General features: G+C 42.1%; 1 protein-coding gene across 1 annotated transcript in view; it reads right to left on the bottom strand.

The window, feature by feature from the left end:
* Nucleotides 1-17,196, bottom strand: part of UGCG (UDP-glucose ceramide glucosyltransferase) — a 34,620-nt gene extending 17,424 nt beyond the window's left edge. Inside the window, exons 1-2 of the mRNA XM_070595046.1 lie at nucleotides 16,873-17,196; nucleotides 265-406 (exon numbers count right to left, since the gene is read on the bottom strand). Of these exons, the coding sequence (XP_070451147.1) occupies nucleotides 265-406; nucleotides 16,873-16,970 (240 nt within the window). The 5' untranslated portion in view covers nucleotides 16,971-17,196. The remainder of the gene's footprint in view (nucleotides 1-264; nucleotides 407-16,872) is intronic.
* Between the last annotated feature and the right edge of the window lie 825 nt (nucleotides 17,197-18,021).

Raw genomic sequence — 18,021 nt, 5'->3', positions numbered from 1 at the left:
GCCAGGAGGTTTACTCAGGGACTTCTAATTCAGATGGACATATAGGTGGTTAGAAAGGAATTAACATCTTCTTCCTCAACCCCATTTCTGTCCTGTGACTACTACTACTAACTCGTAAATGTTATGAGGCCAACGTCATCATCAATTTTTAATACCTTCACCTTATGTAGCATCAAAATTCTTCTTTAAGTGTTCACCATGAGGGGGTGGGAAAAAAAAAAGCATGGTCTAGCCCATTGCTGGTGAGTATAATGCCGTACTTACTTTGGGATAATCCAATTCAAAGAATGTTTCCAAGTTGTTGATTAGGTTAGGGTCTACTCCTTTCAGTGGTTTCAGAAGAGACACCCCTGGGAGCTTGCTATATGGCTGTTTGTCCGTTGCCTTCTTGTTGAGGTGTAATCGGCTAAAAAGAAAATGATAATATATATTATTTCTGGAGAATATATTAGTGCCAAATTGCTATAAAGTATATACCTAGCTATCAACAAATTACTAAATTCTAGGTCAATTTTTTGGGGGAAAGATTAGCCCTGAGCTAACACCTGCCGCCAATCCTCCTCTTTTTTTGCTGAGGAAGACTGGCCCTGAGCTAACATCCATGCCCATCTTCCCCTAGTTTATACGTGGGATGCCTGCCACAGCATGGCTTGACAAGCGGTGCCTAGGTCTGTACCTGAGATCCGAACTGGCCAACCCTGGGCTGCCAAAGTGCAATGTGCCAACTTAACTGCTGCGCCACTGGGGCGGCCCCTCAATTTTTTTTAATTGACATTTTTCTAAAGGGATATCTAAAAATGAAAGAAAGTAGAACCAGGAAAGCTTCCAGTTTAGGTAAACCAGAACTAAGCAGAATGAATGTCCCAGTGAAGGCTGGAGCTTAAGACTGTTGTTTATTGCTGTACTCTCAGTGCCTAGAACTGTGCGAGGCCTGAAGTAGGCATTCAATAAATGTACAGTGAAGAAATGAATGACATGGTTAGCCCACACATTAAGTGTTCTTCCTTCCCAACTGCCATCAAAGTGGCCAAAGAACTATAAAAATAACAGGGAAAAAATCCCTATCTGCACCAGAAAAATATGGAAGGGTAACCAGAAAAATGCGAGGAATTTCTATAACAAACAGTTCACATAACACATGCCTGACAGAAGTAGCAAGCAGCCTGCAGGACAAACACAGAAATGGGATAATTAGCAGAACTCCCAATATTCACAACTTCAGAACAGCAGGGGCAGAACAGAGGGAAGTTGAAAGCAAGAAAAATTCTCAATGATGAGAGAAATGTCTATTAATGACAATGGAAGATATACAGTGCCACCAAGTTAGAGATAAGTTGGCCAAGGTTCTCAGTGCTGGTCCATCCCAAGGGCGCTGCAGCACAGAGCTCCTAATGAGGGAATTCATGCCAATTCGAGAAGAGAGGATGTGCCCCAGTTAATGCTGGGCTGTCACAATAAAGAGAAGAGATGCCATTCGGCAGGGTAGTAAAATTTCTAGAGGAAGTCACCAAAGGCTTCTTTCCTCTTTCTCACGAGCAAGTCTCCAAGCTCTCAACAGTAATTAGAGGCTAGGACAGTCATGGGGCCATCTGCAAGATATTTTAAGACACACATTGTTAACATCTCTGAAATCAACGGCATCTTACAATTGCTGGCAGCCAGATGACAGATTTGACTTAGTAGCATGAAAACCAACCGAGACCCTTATAGAAGATCAAGAAAACACCAATATCAATGCATTTTAGGTTCGATGAAATACACTATTAATCTATGAATGACTTCTGGAAGTACACCAGTACTACCATCCACAGCAGGTAGCCACAGGCTCGCTCCCCTCATTCAGGCAGTGGTGTGCTGCAGCAAGCACCCAATGTTTCAGATAAGGCCATACCACATCTTTACAGAAAGAAAACAGCTGACCCACAATGAAAAAAATCTTAAACCAACAAGAAATTTAAAGAACAGGATGGGATCAGTTTTTAATCCACAACACCAAAATCCCAGAAAATAACAAGCACCATCCATAGCAGTGCTGCTTGGTGTGGCGGCAGTCCGTGAGCGCTCTTTACTGGTCTGTGATGCGAAGAACTTGAAAGTTATTTAGAAACTTTTACAGCAATTTGACATTGCTATGCCATCCAAGCACGTGATTGGGAATTTATTTTTTATTGTAGTTTACCCAAGTATCGGTCCATGACCGATTGGAAAATTTTAAAGACCTGATCCTTTGCCACAGATAGTTTGGAAAACATTAATGGACAGAGTTCTTTTAGAGGGCTGGACAGAGGCAAAACCATGATCTAAAGTTTATATAACCACAAAAATGACCACTCTTCCATTTCTAACAAAATAGTAGACTAGATGTCTGGAGAAACCCACTCAGTACAAAACACATCTAGATTGCTGGGGGGAAAAAGCTTATATTATATATTTAATTGACCGAACCGGTACTATATCCATATGCTTCAAATCACGAAAAATATTAAGTTTCACAGAAGAGAAGTCTCTCTGTCACCCCTGTCCCCCAATCTGCCTTGTTTCCATCGTACCTCCCCAGCATTATTAGTTTCTCATCTTTCCACAGATTTTTAAAAAAATGCATATACAAGCCAAAACACACACACACACACACACACACACACAATTCTTATATAATATTTATAATTTTCTCTTCTCCTTTTTAATATATGTGCACTAAAAGCATTTTTTAAATCTATGACTGAACTGTTAGGAAAGGAAAGGAAAGCCACCCAGGTGAGAAATGAGGTGAAATCTCTCAGTGAATGAGGGCTGGTGCCTTGCTGAGACTGTCTGTTGGTCCTAGAGCTGGTGACAAGCCTGAGACAAGAATGACAGGAAATTCATTCTGAGAATCTCATATAAATAGGGAATCCCTGAAAGGCAAAGTAGAAAAATCCTGGCCCACAGAGGGAAGATGGGGGTGCTGCCTATCTTGAATTCAGTCCCGAGTGAAGTGGAATAAAAGGAAAGTCTCCATGGAGAGACCTAACCCCATGGGTTTGGAAGCCAGCACGCAAACTACCTGTGTTTCTCGAACAAAACCCAAGAGATGGAAGGAGACAGACCATCATACGTGACAACAAATACATGAAAAGAACCGCACGATGTCTACGAATGAAAATTATGATCGCTGACATTAGAAACTTAATAGACAGGTAAAACAGACGATTGCACACACACAGTTTAAAAGAGAACTGGAAAACTAGAATCCGGATTTGAAGAAATTATCCGGAATGTAGCATCGAGTGAACGAGGCAGACATTGAAATCGGGAAAGAGTTTGAGACGTGGAAGCTACGTTGGTCCCATTGTATGATTAAGTGCTGTCAAACTGGATCAGAATATGCACACGTGAGGCGATGACCAATTACGGAGAAAACTAGCCCGCTAACACACTGCATGGGGCAAGGCTTCAGATCACCAAGAAGGGTAATTTAAACTGCTCAATGGCCCAGTGTTGATCCTTATTCCTGTTCTTTTTCATGAACGCATTTTACTTTACATGCTAATACACATAGATATACCTCCTATCCTTTCATATCAAGAACGCAGTGTTTTATCAAAGACATTCTGACTTGCCAAACAATGAAGCCCTCTCTAGGTTTATGGTGAAGAAAACTGACGATAAGTACTGTATCTGAAATTTCTACTCAAAATAATTATAAGCCAGACTATACCGCAGGACCTTTAAAAATATTCCCATTTGTGCCTGCCCCTCCCCCTCAATCTCTCTCTCTCTCTCTCACTCTCTCTCTCTCTCTCTCTCTCTCTCTCTCGCTCTCTCGCTCTCTCGCTCTCTCGCTCTCTCACATTTTCTTTCCATAGCCCAAGGGGCCATCTTGTAGCGTACCTCCTTGGAAACAAGAATCCTACTTTGGAGAAGACTGTTTGGACTTATGTAATACAACTGACCTAGCCCCTTGTTATAAATTCCTTGAAATGTTTATCATGACAATAAAACAATATGCATTAAGTCACACATACAAACTCACAGAGCAATGTGCTCAGCACACAATGGAGCTCCATGACTACTTCACGTACCCTTACTGAACAAACCTATTTTAAGCCCCAAATGTACCCTAGGCAGGATCCTGTGCACTGGAGATACGACGACGACAGGCAAACTCCCTCCTGTCACGGAGCTGTGGCTAACGGGAGAGTTGCACAAGTACAGAAGCTTTCTCCTTACAAAACTCTTGTAGATGTCAACAAAGCTATGCTGTGGAGCAAGAATGTATTAACCTTGCCTGCCACACACAGAAATGATGCCTGCGGGTGCCTCGGCCATGCCGGTGTGTTGCAAACCAATCTACAGCTGTATATTTCAAAATGTGATCATCAGCCCATTTACCTGGTATCTCAAAAGTGGCCTGAGTGGCGGAGTCCTCCAAGTGGACCAGTTTTATGAGTGGCTCTGACAGGGTCCTACAAGGTTCACTGCTTTCAAACCAGTTTTCATCCTCGTGTCTCAGGTCAGGGTTTCTGCATTACCTAGGCAACATGAACTTGAACTTGTTGCACCCACACATTGCACGGGATTTTTCATGGTCATGGATGCCCTTTTCCACCCTCAGCCTGGACCAGGTAACTTGCTTTCTTTTAGGATCCTGGGATCAGCACCTTCTCAGTTTCAGGTTCTGTACTGGGAATCCAGTTCTACCTTCCTATCATGCATTTGGCTTACAGCGTTGACCATTTTGGGAGCGGGGGTTCTTTTCATCAATGCATAACATAGACGTAGTAAAGTCATATATAAATACACAGCTCAACATTAATAAAAAAAAATAAAAAAATAAATAAATAAATAAAAATAAATAAATAAATAAATAAATACACAGCTCGATGAATTTTCTCAAACTGAAAACCCATGTAACCAGGACCCAGATCAAGAAACAGAGTATTTCCAGAACCCCACACGCCCCTGCTTACTCCTCTCCCTTAAGGATAACACTATTCTAACTTCTAACACCATAGGCTGACTTTGCTGGTTTTAAAATTTTATCTAAATGGAATCCCATAGGGTGGACTCTTTTGTGTCTGGCTTCTTTTCTTCACGTCACGTTTGTGAGAGGCATCCTTGCTGTTCCATTTAGTTACAGCTCACTCACTCTCACTACACACAGTACTCCTTGTATTAATATACCACATTTTATTTATCTACTCTCTGTTAATGGACTTTTGGGTTGTTTCCAGTTTTTGGCTATTACAAATAGCCTGCAGCTTTGTCTCTGTCCTTACATAAGTGTCAAAACCCTTGGCTTCTCCCCTCCCATCCATCAGGATCTCAACTTTTGGACAAGATGAAGAAACAAGGGCTGGATTTACTCTCTCACCTGAAACAATTTTAAAAAATCAGAGAAAATATCAGAAACAAGGATTTTTAGGATACTGGACATCAGGTAAAGAAGGACAGTGATTCCTGAGACATGGAAAACAAATGAGGTGAGTCCTCTAATCACCCCAGCTTACCGCTTTGAGACAATTCCCAGGCCAGGAGACTAGTGTTTTGCAACATTTAGTATACAGAATGCCAGCAGGTAGAAATCACAACTCAGTGGACCAGCTGCAGAGCCTAGGAGTCTGCATTTTTATAAGCACGTCAAATGATTCTGATGTGGGCTAGCAGTGAACCACACTTGAAGACAGGTTACAGAAGACCGTGAACTCTCCGGGGTCCAGCAAAACAATGATACAGAGTATGTTCCCAATTTTTTAAAATGTTGAATAAATGAAGAGTAAATAAACAGCTACATAGAGCGCGGAAGGAAGAGGAGTCTAGAGATAAAAATATAGGAGCCATCCACAGTTTGGTAAACATACATAAGCTCTCCATTAGGTAGAGCATGCCATTAGCAGGTGGCCACAAACCAATATAACCTATGTTAGAGAACCAGTAATGCATGAAGGAGACTAAGAGTGAGTGACCAGAGAAGGAGAAAGATAGCCAGGAAGAGAGGAAAGTCACAGAAGGGTTGGTCTGGCTCGGCTGTTTTCTTTTTGGAAGGGTTTAAGAAAGAACAACATTGAATGCTGCCGAGAGGTTAAGACAAGAACTGAAACATCCACTAGATAGGGTGGACACTGGTGACCTCAGAGCACTTTGGGCAGATAGACAGGTTAAGAAGCAAATGAACGGGAGGTGAGGCACGATAACAGTGAACAAACACTAGTTTCTCTTGAAATCTGACAGTGAGTCAAAGGGCTAAAGAGTAACTAGCTGAAGAAGAGTTTTTCAGTTTAATTTTTAATACGTGAATATATGTGGTAAGGGGGAAAAGCTAGTCAAGGGGTAAAGAGAGAGAAAATAAAAAATAATTAATGGCATGATAGGATCCACAGGGTAAAGCAGGAGTTAAGGTAATCCGACAAGAATGAGGATAGAAGGGCAAAGATTAAGAAGAGCTTCTGTCAGTAACGGATGACAGGGCTAAATATAGAAACAAAGCATTGCCAGACAGCACTGGACGCTCAGCTGAGACCTGAGACTATGAATGTGTCGTAGTAATAATCCACGTGGCTGTGTCTTACCCGCTGCGGGATTTTGAAAGTTGAGAAGCTATAAATTATGAGATGGATTCAGGATAACAGGGCAGACCGACATGAGGGAAGACAAGGGGCAAGATAATGAAGTGATGAATTGTGAGTTCTGGGCTAGACAGAGAATTAAATAAAGCCAAGAGGTAGCAGGTAGAGGCCACAACTGCTGATAAATAGCCTAGGGTAGTTGTTCTCAACCTTGACTGCACAGGGAAATTACCTGGGGAGTTAAAAAAAAAAAATCCTGGGACCAAGTGGTTATGTTTGTGCACTCCACTTCGGCGGCCCAGGGTCTCACCGGTTCGGATCTGGGATGCCGACATGGCACCGCTCGTCAGGCCATGCTGAGGCGGCGTCCCACATGCCACAACTAGAAGGACCCACAACTAAAAATATACAACTGTGTACTGGGGGCTTTGGGGAGAAGAAGTAAAAAAAGGTTGGCAACAGACGTTAGCTCAGCTGCCAATCTTTAGGGGAAAAACAAATCCTGATGCCCAAACCAATTAAGTCAGAATCTCTAGGGCCAAGACCCAGACAGCAGTATTTTTTTTTTCTTAAGCCCTCCTGGTGACTCCAAAGTGCCGTCAAAGTTGAGAACCACGGACCAAGGCAGACTAGACTGTGCAAGAATAGAAGAGGGCTGAGGTGCAAACTCTTAGTAAAATCAGCAGTTATGGGATGGATAGAAAACGAGGAGCCTGTGAAGGAGCGGTACAAGTTTCGTGAGAACCGGGGAGAGCTGTAGAAGAGAAGGAGGAGGGGCTCTCTCCACAGTAATCTAAATGTTGCCAATTATCAGAAACTTCAGATGTATAGCAACTGGAGAAATTCCCATGCAGATACCCTATCCTTATGAATTACTTCTGGGGTTATTTTTAGGTTGTCACTGGCAGTCTACACATACTGGATTGAGAGCCTGGGCTGGAGCAGGCTGCCCCATTGCTACGCCAGCTTCACAGCTGCATATCCTTGGGCAACTTACTACTTTATCGCAAAGTTTTTAAAAAAACTGTGGATAACAGTGCCTACCTCATAAAGTAATTGTGAGAAACAGATGAGATTAAGCCACAAAGTAAACAGTCAATGACAGCTATTATTGGCAATTAAAAAAACAAACAAACGTCTGCTAATTTTAACATTTTCCACCAAATATAACTTCTCAGAATTACCATAGTTTTAATAAGAGACTTAGAGATGTCAAACACTGATGAGACATACATCAAAATGGAAAGACCGGAAATTCACATATTTAAAGATTCATATATATTTAAATATTAGGCCATTATGTTGCCTTTTTAAAAAAACACAAAACCAACTGGTGCATGTTAAGAAAGATGAAAAGGAGAAGGAGAATCATCAAAAGCCCCAAATCATGGTAAAAAGAATAAGTCAAAACACGGCATAAAACACATTTAATGCACAGTTCAAATTATATCCAATATTTATGCTAAAATTATATTCAAAGTTAAAATTACACCCAATATTTTGGAACCAATTTAAGGTTCTATCGACATCACCCAAAATTGTAAAAACAGTGCAAGAAGAAGAAGTATGAGAGAGGAACATTAAATATCACAAGTTATTATCTACTGAAAAGGGCCTGTTACTGTTTTTCAGCTGAACGCTCCTTTCAAACTATTAGATGCGTTCTCAGTGGGGCAGAGGTGCTGCATAGTCTCGATTCTCTTAGTTCCTCTGTCCTCAGAGCCCAACTCAAAATGTTGGATTCACAGACACAAGAATGCCCACTGGCTCGGCACTGCTGTAGGGAGAGGTTGCCGCCTTCAGAGCAGAGGGGCAAAGGAAGATAATTTCCACACTGCAGCAAATACAATGTACAAAGTAACTATTGGTTACTATGTAATCCAAGCAACGAGACCTTCTACTATGAAGATGCTTTGAGGGGTTCTGTTGACCATTAAATCACCACGCCTAGCACAGTCCCCAGAGCAAAGACTGCAAGACAGCCTTCCTACCCGGCTCCCTCCTACAACCCTGACCACCCATAGGGCTCTCAATCAGAGGCAGCATGTCTCAGGCATCAGGACCAGCCGAGCCAAAATTTGGCATTACAATCTTCTTAGTTCTCTTGAAATAGAATCTCCCCTCCTAACACGTACATCATTTAATTTTAAGAAATTTGATTTTATTACATTTTCAGGAATGCATTGGGGATAAAAGGAGTGGATCCCTTACATGCTAGTTAATGGGTTTAATTTGTTTCATTTTTAAATAATAAAATGATCCCGAAACATAAGTGAGCAATTTTGGGGAGATAAAAAGCACAGTAAATTTCCAATAGGTGTCATTTTCCTGAAGAATTATTTCTAAATTAAATTTTAAGTCAGGAGCTAGAGTAAAAAAAAAAAGTCACATTTACATACTTAAGGCATGGCACTCTCAAGGGCAGGCAGGAGGTGCCCACAGAGAGCTGGTGCAGGGCTGTGCCAACCAGTGGCAGGAACGAGGAACAGGGGTGCAGGTACCATCGGGGATGCTTTCTCAGAGTTAACTTCAGTCCAAAAGCTTGTGAAGGGTGAATTACAGGCAAACGAGAGAGGCCTTCCGGGCCCTGCTTTCCGTTGTGAGGTAGAAGAACATCTATCTAGACACAGAACACTTCAAAGAGCTCCAAGTGATGGGAAGAAACATTCAGGAATTCTGCTGGACTTTACAGCTTCTTAAGTTTGATGACTCCCAATTGCCTCTCTGCACAAAGGTTTTCAACTTGGAGCCTAATTTTTCCCAGGTGATTTTTATGTCCTAACGTCTCAGTCTCTAAAACTGTTACTGTCTTTGTCATCATTTTAGCTTACTGTTTTCACCTCCTAATCTTTTCGTCCCCTCTCTCTCTCTCTCACCCACTCACTCACCAGTTTATTTAATGGCTTGTGCCCTTTTTAAATGATTGATTTTACAATGTTGTATTCAAATTGAGTTTTGGGCAGAAGGAAAGCCTGGTGTGAAGGGAAACCGCCTGGAGAGAGGGCGGGCTGTGCTCTTCCCCTTTAGCCCGCCAGCAGCAGCCTTTGCAGCAACCACCTCCCAGAAGTCAGGCACAAAAATCCCGCTCAAGGCCTCGAAGGGAGAGTACAGATTCCTTGAGGGCAAAGTTCACCTTGCTTAACAGCCCCAGGATGTGCAGTTTTTATAGTTCTGCTGTGTGATTCAGTTGAACCAATTTATCTGACTCTAGGAATTTATCTCCTCTGCTCCGCACCATCAAGCTTGTTAATATTTCACGTAAAATTATGTTGACGGCTATATCAGCAGGTCCTCTATTTCACAAAGTCCATGAAGGCAATTTTCAACGATTTAAGGGCTCCTGTTGCTGTTGTCACTTATGATTGTGCCCGGGAAGGCTGTTACTGTGGGTTTATGGTCAGTATGTGTCATGACTAATGTTACTTCCAGATGGCACTTATCTTTCCAAAATCGTACTGTATCAAAATGGACTTCATCAGCAACACAAGGCTCACTAATCCTTGGGTGACAACAGAGTTAGCCCTAATGTATGGGAAATGGATACAGCACTGAATTTTGCTAACAGCAACGAAGTAAGGCACCCAGCAGAAGATGTGGTCCCAGCAGACAGTGCTCAGAAACACAAGAGACCCTCAGATATACCATAAACTCAAAATCCACTCTTTTCACATCAAAAGAAAACTAATGGGATTGTCCCTCTCCTCTTCTACACAGTTCCCTAAAGTTACACTTTTAAAGCTGAACATAATGTTTAAACTATTTTGTGTATAAAATAAAATTCTGTGGATGGGGGGAAAAGTGGGGGCAACACTTGTTATGATCTGCATATCAACCAAGATGGACAGCCCTCAGCTGATCATTCTCCAAAGGACAGATCTAAGTGTAAAGATTATTGATGGCAAGACAGGCAATTCCCCTTGTAAAAACCTTGGGAAGAAAAGTCAGATCTAACAAAAAATTTGTAGGTAAACATGTTACTGATAGGGCCCTGTGTCTATTTTAACTTGCGATTAGTTAGACATAGTGAGATAAACATTCCATGTGATCCAATTAATTTTATTGAAGTCCATGGCCACCATAAGCGCCCCAAATTCTGACCATCTACCTCACATCACAATGGCCAAATGACAGTGAATTAATGAATGAGAAAAAACCCACCATTACTGCTGGAAAAAATTCAAAGATCATTCAGTCAACAAGCAATAACTGAGTGCCAAGTAGACACTGGAGATAAAATAGTAAATAAGACACTCTCCCTACCCTCAAAAGCTTGTAATCTAATTGAGGAAAGAAACAACTGAACATTTACAATTTGGCTGGGTAAATTCAGATACTATGGCAGGACATAAGAGGGAGTGCCTAACCCAGTAAGGAGCTAAAGTCTACAATGATTTGAATGAGTAGCAGTTAGTTAAACAAAAAGAAGGAAGGAAGGAAGGGAAAGAGGAAGGGAAGAAAGAAAGGAAGGAAAGAACTCTAAAGAGAGTACATTGCATATTCAGAGGAATGCTAGTAATTCAATGTTGCTGGAGAAATAGGCACAAGGGGATGGCTCAGCTCCAAAAGAACTATATGTCTTGTTAAGGAGTTTGAATTTTAACCTGAAGGCAATGGAGAACCAGAGTAAGATTTTAAGCACACGATCTAAGACTAGTGCTGCGGGACGATAAGGCTACAATACAAAGAATAAAGTAGACAAGGAGCAAGGCTGTAGGCAGAGATACCAGAGCGCAGAGATAGTTTCGATAATCTATGGTAGAGGTAATGTGTACTCAACTAATGATACAGGAAAAGGGGAGGCAGGGCGAATCAATAGAACCATCACTGAATATTAACAATGAATTACAATGTCCATTTTGCTTCTTAAAGTTATCACACTATAGTTCAGTTCTGTATCTTCCCAGGCTCAATTGCCTCGTTCATGCATCCAAAAGTGGTCCTGGCAGCAGTGATCCTGATGGATCAATGCTGGACCAAAGTCCAAGGGCATCCTCAGGACTTTGAATGCACCCAGAAAAGCAGCTCTCAATTTACATTCCACTAAGGCTCAGAACACCAACGTACTGATGAACTTAACGCAAGAAATCACACTATCCAAAAATAATATTTTAAATGCCAAAATTTACACTAAAAACACAATTACTTTCTGAGGGGCAGTTTGTCACAGTTATCCGGATACAATGAGTATTTAAATTCCATTCAAAAGCTATGCAGCAGGTATAAAAGTCGCTATACTAGAAAAGTTAGAAAAAGCAGAATTAACTTGAAAAAAAAAAATGTCCAGGAAAAGGACCTCTGCTTTACCTAAAAAAAAAAAAAAAAAAAAAAAACCTAACACTAAAGAATAGGACATTATGTACAGAGGAGAAAAAATGATAATCCGCGGAGGGGGGAGGAATGGAGAAAAGAGAGAAGAGAAAAAGAAGGGAGATAGAGGAGAGAAAGGCAAGGTGTCTTGCTTAGACACCCTTAATATCCAGCAATACGGCTCTCAAGGGCTAAAAAAGGGAAGAAAACAATTGGTTCCAGACTTTTATATGATTTTACCACAGCCCCCAAACTATCAAACCACATTGGCTCTCAAAAAAGGCGTCGGGGGGGACCCCATAAAGATCACTTAACAACTCTGCCTACAGAAGCTATAATCATTAATTATTTTTAGACAATAAAAAGTCTTGGGAATAAGAGCTTTGAATTTCAAATGCTCTAATCTGAATGTTATCTTTAACATTATAGGCAGAAATCCCACAAACGTGTGCCATCTAAAAATACATTAGAAAATGACTAAGCATCAGTTCAATATTAAAACTGGAAAGAGCAAAGCACTAGGTAGAGATATCAATGAGTAGAGATAGCTCCAAAATACTGAAAATACTAATGGTTTTCTAGTTTATAAATTACCTCAATTTTTTTATTGCAAGGTTATAGGAATGGTAAGACATTTGTGAAATCAGAACAAATAATTTCATTGAATAAGAACTGTTCACTGTATTAATCACATTTAGCTCCTTTTTTAACACAAGCCAATACTTAGCAGTTTATCTCATTTTAAGAATATACAATAGAACATCAGATCTAAATTAACTAGATACCTTTACACAAGATATTTAATTTTAAAAAAATAACCAACTGGTTTAAAAAAAGTTTTACAGTTTTTCTCAGCAATTTTACTACAATATCTGTATTACTTAAACACTTTTGACAATTAGGAGCTCACAGATTATGCTCCTTAATTTGACAACCTGATATGGAGCCATGTAAAATTTTCCTCTTGCTTTTTTTTTTTTTTTTTGAGGAAGATTAGCCCTGAGCTAACTGCTGCCCAACCTCCTCTTTTTGCGGAGGAAGGCTGGCCCTGAGCTAACATCCATGCCCATCTTCCTCCACTTTATATATGGGACGCCTACCACACCATGGCTTGTCAAGCGTTGCCATGTTCACACCTGGGATCAGAACCAGCAAACCCCAGGCCACTGAAGTGGGACGTGTGCACTTAACTGCTGTGCCACCAGGCCTCCCCCAGAGCCATGTAAATTTTTGACAATACTCTCCGTCTCCACCAGTTGCAAACTCTAGGTTTTAGAAGGTGAGTATCAATATCTGCTTATTTTAATTTATTTATACTTTATCTTATTTCAAAAAGGGTTTGAGGACATAGAACATGTTTTCAAAACTATATTCTTCAACAAAATACAGAACGTTTAGCACAGTATTTTAACCAAAATACTGTTGCCAATGTTTGTTAACCTTGCTTGCCAAAATGTTGAGGTATCAAATTTGCAATTTTACTAAATACACTAGAGAGAGGGAGATGAAAACAAAAACCTTCGTTCTCTGCTTGAAAACAACTCATATTAAACTGGGAATTAATTTTTACTTCAATAAGAAAGGAATCAAATCAAACATGTAAATAATTTTGCAGGTGGGACCACAAGAAAGGAACTTATCAAAAAAAGGGTAAGATTTAATTTATACATAAATTAAGCTGTTGATTATTTACTTTGCGTTTGGTTATCCGTTTCAGAAAGGTATTCACAAGGTTCCTTTAATTAGCTAGTCATTATAATCTGTTTTAAACTAACTGTATATTCTTTATTCTATTTTCACATAACTTTCCAGGATCTTGTTACTGTGAATAAAAAAGGTAACTTTGTGGGGCATTAGAAAATAAATACAAAGCCTCTCTACAGTATTTCAACTAAGCTGAATGGTTGCACTATTCTCAAAAACTAAAAATATTTTAAGAAAACTTTGCTCTTTATCATTAAGCACAAAATAAATAACTTAATTGTGGAGTTGTCTCCAGTCTAAGAGTCTAAACACTCCTAGGTGGTTACTCGGAATATTAGGCTACATCGCTAGTGTTAATTAAAGAAGCGTGACTTTATCATTATGTATATAAAATAGAGGGAAGGGGATATATCATGGTCCTATGTTGAAAGAAGTCAATTTCCTCCAAACTGAGCTGTAAATTTAACAATTCCAATGAAAAAAACAACAAAATTACTTAGAGACTGAGAAGAAAAAAGATTGTAAAGTTCATCTTTAAGCAAAAACGTGTAAAAAGCCAAAAAAGTTTGCAAAAGAATAAGGAGGGCTTGCCTCACCAATAATAAGGTAATAAAGATAGTAAGACTTCATTAATTGAAACAGTGGATAATGGAACAAGAACCAATAGATCAATGAAACAGTACTGGGAGCCCTGAAACACACCCAAGTGTACAGAAGAATTTAGTCTATAATAAAGAGAGTATTTCAAAACTGTGGAATAATCAAACAATCATTCAATAAATAATTTTGGGACAAATGGCTAAATATTTAAGTGAACCTAAAATTAAAGTTCTAGATCTTGCCATATAACAAAGTAAAATATTGAGTACAGTAAAGGGTAAAGTGTAAAATATAAAAAGAAAACTCAAAATACTAAAAGAAAACAGATACTAACTATATAATAATTGGGAGGAATTGATAAGATATAAAAATTACACCAGAGACACAAAACATAAAAAAAAAAGAGATGATTTGACTATCTAAAACACACAGGCACACACACTTTTCTCCATCTTAAATATATATACAAAGTTGAAAGACAAAAAACAAGCTGGAAAAAAATTGCAACATATCACAGAAAAAGAATTATATCAAAAAGACTAATGCAGCAATAGATTGCAGCACAGGCAAAGAATTATGAGTATGTAATTTACAACTAAACGTAACTAGCATATAAACATATGAAAAGTGTTCAGTGAACTGGTAATTAAAGGAATGAAAATAAAAAACAGAAAACAGCAAAAAGCCTGATACTTAGTAAGGGGAAATGGGGACCATCACACAATGTTAACAGGACTACAAATAGACTCAACCTTCCTATAGGGCTACAAAGTATCAAAGTTGAAAATGTGCTCCACTTTTGGCCCAATAATTCCTCTTTCAGAAATGTAAACTAAAGACATCATCTCTCAAAGATGTATGCATATGAATTCATCACAGCGTTGTTTGTAATCTTGATAAATTGGCAACAATCTAAATGCCCATCAGTAATAACAATACATATTAGTACCTCATAAATGAAAATGCCATGCATCTATTAAAAATGCTGCATAGATCATATATTTACTGACATGAAAGAAATGGTCATGACATTTTACATGGAAACTACATGTGAGCAGGCGCCCTGGATGTCTTATTCTTCAATCTTATTTCCAGCACCTAGAACAGTGCCTTGTACAAAAGAGCGTCCCACAAAGCATTTATTAAATAGAAGCACTTTCAAGGCAGGTTACAGAACAATAATCATAATATGGTCCCTTTCTCTCTCTCTCCCTCGGTGTCTCCCTCTCTCACATACAGTTACTTACACACACAGAAATATAATTGGAAGGATAGGTAACAGACCTTTGGTGTGCCATCTTTAACTTTCTTCTTCATTCTTTTCTGTATTGTCTAAATTCCTAATATCATAAGCATTTTTTATTTTTATGATTGGAAAAAGTAACAAAATTGTTTTTTAAGAAACTCATATATTTAAAAGAACTCCAGAATGTGTTCATTGGCTACAGCTCACAAACTCCAAATACTAAAATCAGTAACATCCAAGTGGTATCTCTTCCTTACCTTCAAAGAAATTCAGTATCTTATACACTGTAGCATCTTTCTCCAGTACCAGGAAACGCCACGCTACACTAACAAAATACAGCATTTGCAAAAGGGAAAGCACATTTTTGTATAGTAGTAAGGAAAAAACCCCTAAAACTAATTTCTTAGAAGTCCTCCCCGCTCCTCTAGTAACATATATCCTATTCTAGTTGGTAGTAAAGATTGCTGTGCAGAGTCATTTTTTTTTTTTCAGGCCAAAAAGCCAGTGAATCCCTATCAGTAACGTGCTCTACGCAATTCTTTCATTTCTTTACTGAAGGCTCATTTCATTTGAAAGACGTTTAAACAATTGAAATATCAAAATTAATCACATGCTCCTTGTCCCTATTCATCCTATCACCCTGTTTTATTTTATTCCTAGGCTTTATCACTACCGGAAATAACCTTATTCGGATTTTTATTATCTGTCTCTCCCTTCTGGAATGTAAGCTCTATGAGGGCAGTAATTCTGTCCTGCTCATCACTGTCCCCAGTGAATGGCATCTAGTAGGCCTCAAGAAGTATTTGTTAAATAAATAATGAAAAGGTGTGTATGTGTTGGGGAGGGTACAAATCTAAACAAGACAATAAATAAGGAATTGGAAAACAGGAAAGCAAATCATAGTGAAATGTACAAGCTGACATGACTCAAGGCTATAACGCCAGCTCGGAGGTTTGGTGGACATTTTTCAAGGTGGACAGGTGTTTAACCCCTATCTAAGGGCAGAGAGCTCTTCCAGGAAGAAGAAAACCCACAGGGAGGTCTCCAGGTAGCTGTGTGCAGCTCCCAGAAGAATGGAAACGATCATCACCATAATAGAAATGTGGCCCAGGTGGAGAGGAAAAAACAATACACCATACATCTTGGCCCAGATGAAAAAATCACAGGAATCCCCAACACAATCAAACCAAGCAAGCAGCCTTCCGACCGACGCGTAAGAAGAGCAGTCTCCGTTGCCCTGGCTGTGCAGTCGCCTGCAGCCGCGCGACCCCCTCACTCGCCACTTTCCTTCCCAAAGACCCCCGACCCCGGCTGGTCCAAGGGGACAGGGAATGCGGGGAACAGTCTGAGAATTAGCTTTCTCCACCCCGACCCGAGCTCCATCCCTTCCAAAGCGCAATGCCTCCCACCCTCGCCTGTCCCCGAGGCCCCGATCCTCGCCAGGGGCTCCTCCAGCTGCCCCTCACTCACGTGTAGATGATGGCCATGAAATGCATCAGCCACAGCACCAAGAAGAGGACGAACCCGAAGATGGCCATTCCCTCCAGGGCCAGGTCCAGCAGCGCCATCCCCCGGCCCGGCCCGGCCCGCTCCAGCCGCCGCCGCGGACAGCGCTCCCGCAGGAGGAGGACAGGGTGGGCGCCCGGCGCGGGGGCGCAGGAGCCGAGAGGAAGGTGGGGAGAGGAAGGGCCGGAGGGGGTGGGGACGGAAGGGGCGGGCAGGGCCTGCGCGCCCCCGCCCGCGCGCTACCCTGGGCGCGCTCGCGGCTGCAGACGCTGCGGCGACCGCGCTCCGTGGTCAGGCCGGCCGTGGCCCCGCGCCCCGGCTCCTCTCCACACCGTCGCGGCCGCGGCCGGCCCCTGCGCGCCTGCGCACCCGCTGCCGCCGCCCCTCCGCCTCGCCGCCGGGCTCCGGGCTGCGCAGCTCCAGACCCTTCGCCGCCGCCGCAGCTCCGCGCACTAATCGAAACCGGCGGCTGGCGCCCCGACTCCCCGGCGCGCCCCGCCCCGCCCTCCGGAACCGCAGCGCCCGCCCTCCGAGGGGCGGGGCGCGCCGCTCCCGCCCGCCCAGCCTGTCGCCCGCGCGCCCGTTGCGTCACGGTCGCGAGCCCGCCCGGGGCAGGCGTCTCCCGATGGACGCGAGCCGGGCTTTCTCGAGGGCTGGGGTCTCCCCGGCCGCCGCCCACCTCTCCGCGTCGGGCGGAGGCGCCCCGGGCGGCCAGCCGTGGAGCCCTGGGCCGGCCTCCCTCGGCGGCGGTGGTGGCGCGTGCCCCCGTGTCCGGCTCGGAGGCGGTTTCCCCCTCTCCGGCTGCGGTGTTCCAGGGCGCCCCAGAAAGAGACGCGAGGTTCCAGGCGGCCTCCCGACTTGTCTCGCAATCCAACTTCCAGCGCTGTGTTGGCAGCCTCCCCGCCGGCACCGCTCGGGGCGGCTCGGGCCCTCCTCCAGGCCACGTTCCTGGGCGCGAGGATGTCCCGTTGCCTTCCTCCCTCGCCGCTTTTAATGCTGTGGACTTGGGGATCACAACGGACCCCAGAGGAAAATAATCTCCTTGTGTCTCACAGATCTCTAAGCACCTCACAGACAGCGTGTAATTTGAAAGACATTCTCAAGCTCAGAATG

This window comes from Equus przewalskii, chromosome 26, assembly GCF_037783145.1.
Source record: "Equus przewalskii isolate Varuska chromosome 26, EquPr2, whole genome shotgun sequence".
Taxonomy (NCBI): domain Eukaryota; kingdom Metazoa; phylum Chordata; class Mammalia; order Perissodactyla; family Equidae; genus Equus; species Equus przewalskii.
The sequence above is the reverse complement of the archived record's forward strand: the minus strand, read 5'-3'. Positions and strand labels throughout refer to the sequence as shown.